Source organism: Pelobates fuscus, chromosome 2 (assembly GCF_036172605.1).
Source record: "Pelobates fuscus isolate aPelFus1 chromosome 2, aPelFus1.pri, whole genome shotgun sequence".
In the NCBI taxonomy this organism is placed as follows: domain Eukaryota; kingdom Metazoa; phylum Chordata; class Amphibia; order Anura; family Pelobatidae; genus Pelobates; species Pelobates fuscus.
In genome coordinates, this window is record NC_086318.1 from 403,362,585 (window position 1) to 403,375,898 (window position 13,314).

The 13,314-nt window shown below is 39.0% G+C and overlaps 1 protein-coding gene across 1 annotated transcript in view; it reads right to left on the minus strand.

Moving 5' to 3' along the window:
- The window catches only part of THADA (THADA armadillo repeat containing), a 519,919-nt gene that overhangs the window by 409,020 nt on the left and 97,585 nt on the right, over positions 1–13,314 (minus strand). The window contains exons 24-25 of the mRNA XM_063443899.1: positions 8,500–8,622; positions 246–368 (exon numbers count right to left, since the gene is read on the minus strand). Of these exons, the coding sequence (XP_063299969.1) occupies positions 246–368; positions 8,500–8,622 (246 nt within the window). The remainder of the gene's footprint in view (positions 1–245; positions 369–8,499; positions 8,623–13,314) is intronic.

Here is a 13,314-nt window from a genome sequence, read left to right on the forward strand (position 1 = left end):
AACAATGGGTAACAGTGTATACCATTTAATGTTTCCAAATAAAACAGTATTTTGTCTTTTTAAATTGTGAAACATATTTCGAAACCTTTATGGGGTTACATTGATGGCTTATACATTAGATAGCAAGTTAAAATCAGTCCAGTTTCTCTATTCAAATATAAACATTTTCATAACACAAATAATAGTATTTACTTTAATCTATGTTCATCCTAAGCAAAAATAATGTAATTAGAAACTACACTTACCGCCCAGACCGGAGAGGTGAAGCCAAGAATTGCAGCTTTGGTCCCATCTCCGACATATGGAATCACGTTTTCACCTAATCGCGTGTCACGAAAAAGAGCACGCAAAATATTTAAAGCATGGACCTAAAGATAGAAAAATAAATGAGCTGCAAATTATTATGGTCTTTAATTTTAGCATTACAATGAAAGGTGTTCTAATCAACCTTAAAAATGTGACTGTCCTATTCCAACACTGGTTAGAAGGAAGCATCCATCCCCATCGAGGGTATATGATTAAATGAAAAGCTTATTATAGCCGGTATTTTTAGGGTCATGCAAAGCACCCTAACAGCAGCACCTCATTGTAATGATTTTGATGCTATGAGAATATTGGCGCCACTCCCAATACAGAGAGGTTATAGAGAGGTTATAGAGAGGTGCTACCATCATTTGAAATATGTAAGCTTCTTTGGACCGGGCTTTCTTCAGCTACTGTTCATGTCTGTCAAACTTGTTTTGTTAGAATTGTTTCTTTTTTTCCCCTATTGTACAGCGCTGCAGATCAATTTGGTGCTATACATATTTAATTGTATCTGTGCAATGAGCTGGGTCATTTTGTGCTCACGCAGGGTAGTTTGATGCAGTGAGCACTGAGGCAGGATTAGCCATGGCACACCGTCATTAACATTTGCATCATTGCTGCAGTGCCATTCGTCAGAGCCAATAGGCTGTCCAGGTTATCATACATGTACTTGTGTCACTGCTAGTTCCTTTTAGTGCCAGTTGCTTAGCATTAGACATGTAACTGCTTAAAAAGGCATTTACCATGATTCATTTCTATTTAAAAACGCACATTTTTACAGGTCAGATGAATAATGTTTCAGTCTATTCAGGATGTTAAAATAAAATGCATCCTAAACAAGGCACACACACATCCTCTGACCAGCAACAAGATATAAAATGATATAGCATATACCATAGAAGTGAAACACACAGCTCATTGCTTGATGGACTTTAGGGACTAAGATATTGGGATTTAATTGGCTAATAATGAACCTTGTCCTTTAAAGACTATATAGAAAAATGTGTAGTTATGTACTGTTCAAACCCGCTGGGAGGCTCAGGAGAAATATAGGATTATTTCCATTATTACCCTATAATCCAAGTATGTAAAAAAGCACACAAAAAAAAATACTACATAAATCAGACTTACTTGAATACATTGTAAATGATTGTTCTCAGGTTTACAGACCTCAAAATAAAAATAAATCGTTGCACATACAGACTCAAAGCACCACAACCACTTTAAATCAATGAAGTGGTGATGGTGCTTGGAGTAACCCTTTAAAACCTACGGGTTGTGACATGTGGAATAAAGTTCTTTCCACCTCCTCCAGTTAAGAAGATCCATAATGTAACACACTCCTTCCCATCCAGGCCTCCCCCTCTGCAATTCCCAGTTCTACCTAAAGCAGGGTTCTCCAAAACTCTGGCCCTCCCAATGTTGCTAAACTACAACACCCATGATTCTCTGGGTATCTATTTCATTTAAAGAATCACGTGAGTTGTAGTTCAGCAACAATGCACAACCCTGACCTAGAGCCAAGCGGAGGTGAAGGAAATGTAGGAAGTATCTAAGTGAGCAGGTCATTTGAAGTATAGGTCAAGGCACAGGCATCCAATGAAGGGTGGGGGTCTTCTGGCATCTCACCCAGAACCAAAATAATTTTGATTTATTTTCTTGGACGGCAAGAGCCATGTGGAATCTCTAATCCAAGCAGAGTTTGATACACGGCCAAAAACAAAAGTGACAGTGACTACAAGGGCCTCTAGGAGATGCCAGAGCAAAAAGCAGATCAATGGATGCAAAAACAAATATATATATTTATTAAATGAAACCAAGAGGCTGCACTCAACTGAACATGCATACATTATAGGGTGCTGCCGGGGTCAATTCATACAATATCCAGCACACTCACTCATTCACAAATAGCTATTTCAAGTCTCACAGAATGTAGTAGTTTTATTTATTAACACCTCACCTAGAAAAAAAAATGGGGTACAGTATATGATCATACATTGCATTAGCTTGCCACAGAGTCAATGTACCCCATTGTCCTGCTCTAGTAACCAAATGCCTGCTCTTGAGATTAATCCACTTACGTGGGACATACTTTCTGCAGGGCAAGGTTAAATAGGGCCCTGACATTAGGAATGCTACAGTGTTAAAAACCTACACTAGGTGGCTGTCCCCCCTTGGTCCTCTTAAATAAGCATAACACGTACCTTTATTCCAGTGCTGCTCGGGTTCGCCCTTGGCAGCCTCCTGTGTGGAGAACAGAAGTATTGACAATCTCAGCCAACCAATGCTTTCCTATGGGAAAGTATTAGATTGGCTAAGATCAACAATCCTGGAGGCGGGGTGGTGGCAGAGCCAAACGCCGCGCTGTCCAATCAGCATCTCCTCACAGGGATGCATCTCAATGGAGACAGTTCAGCATCTCTATGCTGAGTGACTGCCACTAGAGTTGTCCCTAGGCATCAATGTACACAGCCTTTTCTCTGAAAAGGCAGTGTTTACAGCAAAATACCTGGAGGTCCAGGCTACATTAAGCTGTTATTGTGGAATCACGTGGAATCATATGGAATCACGTTTTCACCTAATCGCGTGTCACGAAAAAGAGCACGCAAAATATTTAAAGCATGGACCTAAAGATAGAAAAATAAATGAGCTGCAAATTATTATGGTCTTTAATTTTAGCATTACAATGAAAGGTGTTCTAATCAACCTTAAAAATGTGACTGTCCTATTCCAACACTGGTTAGAAGGAAGCATCCATCCCCATCGAGGGTATATGATTAAATGAAAAGCTTATTATAGCCGGTATTTTTAGGGTCATGCAAAGCACCCTAACAGCAGCACCTCATTGTAATGATTTTGATGCTATGAGAATATTGGCGCCACTCCCAATACAGAGAGGTTATAGAGAGGTTATAGAGAGGTGCTACCATCATTTGAAATATGTAAGCTTCTTTGGACCGGGCTTTCTTCAGCTACTGTTCATGTCTGTCAAACTTGTTTTGTTAGAATTGTTTCTTTTTTTCCCCTATTGTACAGCGCTGCAGATCAATTTGGTGCTATACATATTTAATTGTATCTGTGCAATGAGCTGGGTCATTTTGTGCTCACGCAGGGTAGTTTGATGCAGTGAGCACTGAGGCAGGATTAGCCATGGCACACCGTCATTAACATTTGCATCATTGCTGCAGTGCCATTCGTCAGAGCCAATAGGCTGTCCAGGTTATCATACATGTACTTGTGTCACTGCTAGTTCCTTTTAGTGCCAGTTGCTTAGCATTAGACATGTAACTGCTTAAAAAGGCATTTACCATGATTCATTTCTATTTAAAAACGCACATTTTTACAGGTCAGATGAATAATGTTTCAGTCTATTCAGGATGTTAAAATAAAATGCATCCTAAACAAGGCACACACACATCCTCTGACCAGCAACAAGATATAAAATGATATAGCATATACCATAGAAGTGAAACACACAGCTCATTGCTTGATGGACTTTAGGGACTAAGATATTGGGATTTAATTGGCTAATAATGAACCTTGTCCTTTAAAGACTATATAGAAAAATGTGTAGTTATGTACTGTTCAAACCCGCTGGGAGGCTCAGGAGAAATATAGGATTATTTCCATTATTACCCTATAATCCAAGTATGTAAAAAAGCACACAAAAAAAAATACTACATAAATCAGACTTACTTGAATACATTGTAAATGATTGTTCTCAGGTTTACAGACATCAAAATAAAAATAAATCGTTGCACATACAGACTCAAAGCACCACAACCACTTTAAATCAATGAAGTGGTGATGGTGCTTGGAGTAACCCTTTAAAACCTACGGGTTGTGACATGTGGAATAAAGTTCTTTCCACCTCCTCCAGTTAAGAAGATCCATAATGTAACACACTCCTTCCCATCCAGGCCTCCCCCTCTGCAATTCCCAGTTCTACCTAAAGCAGGGTTCTCCAAAACTCTGGCCCTCCCAATGTTGCTAAACTACAACACCCATGATTCTCTGGGTATCTATTTCATTTAAAGAATCACGTGAGTTGTAGTTCAGCAACAATGCACAACCCTGACCTAGAGCCAAGCGGAGGTGAAGGAAATGTAGGAAGTATCTAAGTGAGCAGGTCATTTGAAGTATAGGTCAAGGCACAGGCATCCAATGAAGGGTGGGGGTCTTCTGGCATCTCACCCAGAACCAAAATAATTTTGATTTATTTTCTTGGACGGCAAGAGCCATGTGGAATCTCTAATCCAAGCAGAGTTTGATACACGGCCAAAAACAAAAGTGACAGTGACTACAAGGGCCTCTAGGAGATGCCAGAGCAAAAAGCAGATCAATGGATGCAAAAACAAATATATATATTTATTAAATGAAACCAAGAGGCTGCACTCAACTGAACATGCATACATTATAGGGTGCTGCCGGGGTCAATTCATACAATATCCAGCACACTCACTCATTCACAAATAGCTATTTCAAGTCTCACAGAATGTAGTAGTTTTATTTATTAACACCTCACCTAGAAAAAAAAATGGGGTACAGTATATGATCATACATTGCATTAGCTTGCCACAGAGTCAATGTACCCCATTGTCCTGCTCTAGTAACCAAATGCCTGCTCTTGAGATTAATCCACTTACGTGGGACATACTTTCTGCAGGGCAAGGTTAAATAGGGCCCTGACATTAGGAATGCTACAGTGTTAAAAACCTACACTAGGTGGCTGTCCCCCCTTGGTCCTCTTAAATAAGCATAACACGTACCTTTATTCCAGTGCTGCTCGGGTTCGCCCTTGGCAGCCTCCTGTGTGGAGAACAGAAGTATTGACAATCTCAGCCAACCAATGCTTTCCTATGGGAAAGTATTAGATTGGCTAAGATCAACAATCCTGGAGGCGGGGTGGTGGCAGAGCCAAACGCCGCGCTGTCCAATCAGCATCTCCTCACAGGGATGCATCTCAATGGAGACAGTTCAGCATCTCTATGCTGAGTGACTGCCACTAGAGTTGTCCCTAGGCATCAATGTACACAGCCTTTTCTCTGAAAAGGCAGTGTTTACAGCAAAATACCTGGAGGTCCAGGCTACATTAAGCTGTTATTGTTCTGGTGACTGTAGTGGTTCTGGTGACTATAGTGGAGAGACCTTGGAGGAGAAGGTCCTGCTGCAGAAGCAGTGTTCAAGATTTGGCTGTGGGCATTTCGATAGACAGACACACAATTTCTTCAGTGAATATGCTCTATTATTTTGATGAACTATAAAATTATTTAAATTCCTACTATGTTTTTTAACTCAAAACAAAAAAAATCTAAAAGGAACAAAGCATATAAAACAGCCCAATGCATAAAACCTTCATGATACCAGCACAATCACCATTAGCTGGAATCTGCACCTGCAAGGGTTAAAACTCAAACCAAATGCCTCCGGTAGTTCTAGGAATTTTCTTAAGAGACTTTTTAAAGAAGGCGAAAATATACACATGTGACTGATATTCATTTACATTCTATGGGAGACTCAATAGGGGATTGTGTAGTAAAAAAAAAAAAATAATGAAAGTAGTGAAAGAGAGAGTAACAGATGTAGACATGGCTGATCAAAAGCATTTAAAAACTAAATACGCACAAGTCCGCACATCAGAGGGCTGCAGGATCTGAATGATAAAAGTCCAAAATGTGTTTCAGCTTTTGCTGTGGTTTGCTCGAAAGCAAAGTCCTGCTTCAAGAGGCTCGTATAGAGAGAAGCGGTAATGCAGCATTCACATGCTCAATATGGCTTTATTCTGGTAGTGCTACAACGTGCGATTTATCTGGATTGATAGACACAAAATGTTACAAGGATCCAAGCGTTCTCCCTCTCCCATCTCTTATTCTTGTGTGAAATAATTGCATGGGTAATGTTAATAATGCATGGATCACTTCTGTGTAGTCTGGGGGACCTAATATAGACAGAACCTGGACATACATGTCCTTGTCAGTCCGAGTTCAGCTAGCGTTTAACTCCAAAGGGACAACTGCTGCCATTTTATTCACACCAGATGAAATAGTTGCTGCCCAAGACTGTAACTCCTACTAATCTCAAGTAGCACTAGGACATGTTACAGCAAAGTCTTCCAACCCCTCCACAGTACATTATACATTAACCTCTGCATTTCCTTAACTTTTGTACATACTATCACTAAACATTAACACCTACACAACCACACCACTCTCACTAAGCATTAACCTTTACTTTAAAATGATCGTGCAATATAAAAAGATACATAATAGTGTAGTGTGTTTTAGGGAACAATAATGTCCCCTCGGCATTATGGAGACATTATTATGATGAAAAATTATATCACATACTACATTCCATTCTACACATTCCATTTCTCTTGGGAAAGATTTTGCAATACATAGTCTGTGTTACCATGCCTCACTGATGAAGACATGAGAGGTCAAAACGATAGAATATCTAATGCAGAAAGGACTGGTCTGGCATTTCAGATCTGGATTGCCCTGTGGGTGGGATCAATCGTTATACAAATAGAACAGCTAATCACCGTAAAGGCATAACTGAGTTATAGTAATTAAGTGAAAAGTGTACAGAAGGATCAGAGCTTAAAAACTTAAATAAAGGCAGCACACCTAAAGGATAGGGCTCCCTCACAGGGCCTATAGGTATATAGGTATAAAGTAGTAGAAAAAGGTGGCGCCACAGAGATAATATGTACAATTAAATATAGTAAGTAGTAATATAGAAATTAACAATGATATATAATACAGAGCGAGAACAATAACAAAATAATATATATAATATAAAGAACAGTCCAAAAAGAGTCCAGTAAAAACCTTGGGATGAGAGTACAATCACAGTTCTATCTGAGGTAGAGACGTCTATGGAGTAGTGGGATCGAGGGGTTCGTCAGATCCGTATGAAAGAGAAAAGAAAATATAATAGTGCAATAAAACCCAAATAGGTAGCAGCCAATACAAATGGTCTATATGGTCCTACTCACGTTTTTGAGAGCTAAAAACTAGCTGTACAGTGGTATAATCCCCACTTATGGGATACGTGAGGGAGTGTTGTAAGTAGATATCTCTTCAGATGGGGACCATATGTAACATAAACAACAATACTCAAGTGGAGAAAGCCCTAAGGGGAGAAGCGCGTTGTGGACATTTTAACTAACTATTTTAATAAAGGTATTTTGACAAGTTTCTTTGTTGTGAGTTAGCCATTTTATCTTTTTTTTTTTTTACCATTTTTATTATTTTACTACCTGGCATCGGAGTTTTACTTGTTCCAGAGATACTACTCCAAAGCATCCTTGGTGGGGATTATACCACTTACGCCCTATCATTGAGCAGTGTGTCTGCCCAAATAAATGTGAGTAACCATTTGGTATTTTTATACACTCTCCTGGTTTTATCACAGTGAGCACTATTGTTTTTTTTAGTTACATATGGTCCCCATCTGACGAGATATCTACTTACAATACTCCCTCACGTATCCCATAAGTGGGGATTATACCACTGTACGCGGTTTATACTAGAGCTAGTTTTTAGCTCTCAAAAACGTGAGAAGGAACAAACAGACCTTTATTGGCTGCTACCTATTTGGGTTTTATTGCACTATTAGATTTTATTTTCTCTTTCATAAATATCCCACAAACCCCTTGATCCCACTACTTCATAGACGTCACTACCTCAGATAGAATTGTGATTGTTCTCTCATCCCAAGGTTTTACTGGACTCTTTTTGGACTGTTCTTTATATTATATATATTATTTTTTTATTGTTCTCGCTCTGTATTATATAGCATTGTTTATTTCTATATTACTACTTGCCTTTATTTAATTGTGCATATTATGTCTGTGGTGCCACCTTTTTCTACTTCCTTATAACTGAGTTATAGGACTGAATGGGTTCTACCGGTGGGGCAAGCTATTATGTTCTTGTCCATCATCGGTCTTCTTTTACATCCAGTTTTAACTTCTATAAAGAAGACCACCATTTAATATATCCACAATAAAGATTTACCAGCCTGATGAGTTGAACTCTTACAGCATCTTAAATAATGAGCACTATAATTGTTTTTTTTTTTTTCTTCTATAAAAGCAATTATTTTTAGCTTGTGTGATGATTTCCACCTTTTTCTTACAAGGCACGTATTATGACTGGGTAGCGTCAGCCTGGCATTATTAGTCACCTGTGGGATAGTGCTGTTATCTCCTTCAGCGCTTTTCACAGGCATCGCCAAAGTAATTAATTCCTTCATAGTCATTTTCAATAAACCAGCTTTACTGTTCTTGGGCTCAGAAGCCAGTAAGGCCTGCGGGGAGGGAAAGAAAAAGGGAGTCAAATGCAGATAACTCACACAGAAACGTTATACTCTTTACAGGAACAAGTTTACAAAGAACATTAAAAAGAAACAGTCTATGTATGAAATAAATTAGAAATGAACAAAAAAAAGTTCTGCCCATTATTTTATGAACATCTTTTTATTTTATATCCTGCTCTGCGTGATGAGTGATATCAACCAGGCATTATTCTCTGAAATGTATGATTTGACTGACACCGTATGCAAGTTTTTCTTTAAAAAGTCACACAATATAGAAAATACATAATGATGAAACGTGTATTAAGGAACCATGACAGTATCTCAGGGTTCAGGAGACACCCTAATAAACTGTGCAGGCAGAGGTTTCTCTACATTCAGCATGTAAATTATAGTCTTAAATACACTATTGTATATGGCCCATTCCTCAATATGTGCTAGGTACACTATCCCCGCAGCAACATGAAGTACCAATCTGGGTCTAGTAAAGTACAGTAAAATATTTTGAGATTAGAAAATTGGCTCACTGCTATCTTTCAGTCAGCTGATCCAATTTTAATTTAACTCCTTAGTGACCATTGAAAAGTCAAGCATATCGCGATATAAAGATATACCTAACTCAAAAACAATACGGGGTTATTTTAAAACAATACAATTTGCATAGTTTGTTAGCTCTTCTTATCCTGCTTCAACATAGGAACAATAACAAAAATATTACTTAAAGGAACACTATAGGGTCAGGAACACAAACGTGTATTTCTGACCCTATAGTGTTAAAAACACTATTTAGCCTTCCCTGCCCCCTGTTAAATCAGGTAAAAACTCACTTTATTTCCAGCACCAGTGCTGGCTCTGCCCCGATCTACCTCCTTGGCTGACATCATCGGTATTGACGATCTCAGCCAAGGTGGTGGGATAAAACACTGCTCTGGCCAATCAGAGTCACTGAATCAGTGCATCTCTATGAGGAAAGTTCAGCGTCTCCACGCAAGAGCGCGGAGACACTGAACGTCAGTGCTGCACAACCCAGGAAGCACCTCTAGTGGCCATCTGAGTGAGTACCACTGGAGGTGTGCCTACACATGCTTTTCTCTGAAAAGGCACCATTTACATTAAAACACCAGCAGGGACTGACAAAAAGTACAAAAACACTACATTAAGCTAGTTGTTCAGGTGACCACAGTGTCCCTTTAAATAGAGATGATGATCCATGAGACCTATTCAGTTTCCAAATCATCACCCTGTAGAATCCAAATGTTAAAAGGCAATGTACATCCAGAAAAAAGGGCAAAAAAGGCTATTTGCTCTCTCTGTGTTGTTGAACTGAGAGCAACACTTGGTGTCTGTATATTCTCTGGACCAAAGGACCTGATGGAGATTTTTTTAAATGTAGTTGTTGTGGATCTACGTTTGCATTGTAGAGAAACATCTAAACTGTGATGCTTTGCTAGGTACAGCACAAGGAACTGAACGGATTGTGTTTACCTGTTGCACCAATGGATTAATGTAAAGTTATATTTTCTGCAACAGCTAAAAATAAAATCGCACAAACATCTGACATGGTCTTAAGTATGGATTTAAATTTCTTACCTTTTTGGAAAAAACTTTTCACCCCCAAAAAGCATTTGCTGTATTATCAAGTTTTAAAAAAAACTAGCTTTTGAAAAAAATGTTTTTAGAGTTTATGCAATTTCTAAACTTGTTAAAGAATTTGTGCTTAGCTACGCACTTACAATGATAAAATGTTAATTTTCTATTTTAATAAAATGCAAATCAGCAAACACATTTAGGAAGCCCATATCACACATTGCAAGAGCTGCAGTTGAGAGAGAATTGATGATGTGAAAAGTCGATAACCTTAGTGAGCTACAGTTTTGATAGAACCTTTACTAGCCATCTACGTTTTCCTAGATAGGTTATTGCTTGGCAGCCAAAAAAAATTACGATTTATTTGAAACAATAAATCTTTGTTTAATGCAACCAAAACTCTTTGTGGTGTTTTATCTCGAGCCGGAGGCAGAGTAAGTGGAACAACATCTCAGAAAGCAGAGACATAATGTTCTAGAATTACTTATCAGGACCTTGCTGTAGGGAGAAATGTATCATTTTTACAGCCAGTTACAAACAGATGTCCGTAGTGGGAGAAAGCTCGGCTACGTGCATTGTGGTATTATTTAGAACCCTACCGTCTTTTCTATTTGATTATTATTTGTATAGCTCAGAATGTTGTGGTTTTATCCCTTAATTTGGGACATACTGAGCCCTTGTGCAGTGTCACTTGCTTTTTTTTTTAGTGCAATTGTATTCCTTTTCACATAAAAGACTAATGAAATTGTTTTGAAGAATTAATTTTGATATATATTACATTAAAGTGCAAGTACGGTTGACTGGCCTAATTTTTCAATGGACGAGTTGGTCAACAAGCTCATGTCAAACATAATTTTGGTCTGTCAAAAAGGATTTGAACTTTCAAATAACAATGATGGCTAAGCTTGGTATTGGAGATGTGTGTGAACTTCATTTCCCAAACATTGACAGCACGCCCGACATGTTTCAAACCACTGGGTGCTTAGTCATAGGCACATTTGCAGGTGATACTCTAAAAATTTGAATATTGTGCAAAAGTTAATTTATTTAAGTAATGCAACGTAAAAGGGGAAACTAATATATGAGATAGACGCATTACATGCAAAGCAAGATAGTTCAAGCCGTGATTTGTCATAAGTGCGATGATTATGGCTTACAGCTCATGAAAACCCCAAATCCACAATCTCAGTAAATTAGAATATTGTGAAAAGGTGCAATATTCTAGGCTCACAGTGTCCCACTCTAATCAGCTAAGTAAGCCGTAACACCTGCAAAGGGTTTCTGAGCTTTTAAATGATCTCTCAGTCTGGTTCAGTAGGAATCAATCATGGGGAAGACTGCTGATCTGACAGTTGTGCAGAAAACCATCATTGACACCCTCCATAAGGAGGAAAGCCTCAAAAGGTAATTGCGAAGGAAGTTGGATGTTCCCAAAGTGCTGTATCAAAGGGAAAAGTGTGGAAGAAAAAGGTGCATAAGCAGCAGGGATGACCGCAGCCTGGAGAGGATTGTAGGGAAAAGGCCATTCGAAAGTGTTGGGGACTTTCACAAGGAGAGGACTGAGGCTGGAGTCAGTGCATCAAGAGCCACCACACACAGACGGATCCTGGACATGGGCTTCAGATGTCGTATTCCTCTTGTCAAGCCGCTCCTGAACAACAAACAACGTCAGAAGCGTCTTACCTGGAGTAAAGAAAAACAGACCTGGTCTGTTGATCACTGGTCCGAAGTCCTCTTTTCTGATGAGAGCAACTTTTGCATCTCATTTGGAAACCAAGGACCCAGAGTCTGGAGGAAGAATGGAGAGGCACAGACTGCAAGATGCTTGAAGTCCAGTGTGAAGTTGATTTGGGGAGTCATGTCATCTGCTGGTGTTGGTCCACTGGGCTTCATTAAATCCAGGGTCAACGCAGCCATCTACCAGGAGATTTTGGAGCACTTCATGCTTCCTTCCGCAGACTAGCTTTATGGGGATGCTGACTTCATTTTCCATTTGCCCACACTGCCAAAAGCACCAAAGCCTGGTTCAATGACCGTGGGATTACTGTGCTTGATTGGCCAGCAAACTCGACTGACCTGAACCCCATAGAGAATCTATGGGGCATTGCCAAGAGAAAGATGAGACATGAGACCGAACAATGCAGAAGAGCTGAAGGCCGCTATTGAAGGATCCTGGTCTTCCATAACACCTCAGCAGTGCCACAGGCTGATAGCTTCCATGCCACGCCGCATTGAGGCAGTAATTGCTGCAAAAGGGGCTCAAACCAAGTACTGAGTCCATATGCATGCTTATACTTTTCAGAGTTCAGATATTGTTCTATGTACACTCCTTGTTTTATTGATTGCATGTAATATTCTAATTTACGAGATTGTGGATTTGGGGTTTTCATGAGCTGTAAGCCATAATCATCACACTTATGACAAATCACGGCTTGAACTATCTTGCTTTGCATGTAATGCGTCTATCTCATATATTAGTTTCCCCTTTTACATTGCATTACTGAAATAAATGAACTTTTGCACGATATTCTAATTTTTCGAGTATCACCTGTAATTTCACACTCCATTCACTGTGGCTCCTTATACTGTATAGATGTACAGTAATGGTAATGATGAATGTCACTTCCAGAACACTAGTTCATCACCTTCCTTTTCTTGCTGCTACACTTTTTGACCCCTCTTTTTATTACTTTAGATTTTTCTTGTTTTTTGTTGTATTATAAAGTGATGATTAGAAATCTTTGTTAGTCAGAAATGGTCTATGCATCATTTTAGGAGGTTAAAAACGGTCTGTAACTTGTTTTGATCATTTTTCATCTAATCAACTGGACAACATAATCCGACATTTCAATGGACTGTTTCCTTCACAATGGAAAGCTAGGAGTTACTCTGCAAATCACAGGCTCCCATAGGCTGCTGCTATCCCATGCTCTTTATAAACGTGTGTTTTTACCAGTAATTATCACTGAGGTTTTAAAACTGTGATGAAATACCAAAATGATCAACACCACCACACTTGGTTACGTTAAACTAATAATTTATATGCATTACTGATTTGAAACTGATTTACGTAAAGACCATTTTGGGTAACAGCGTAAA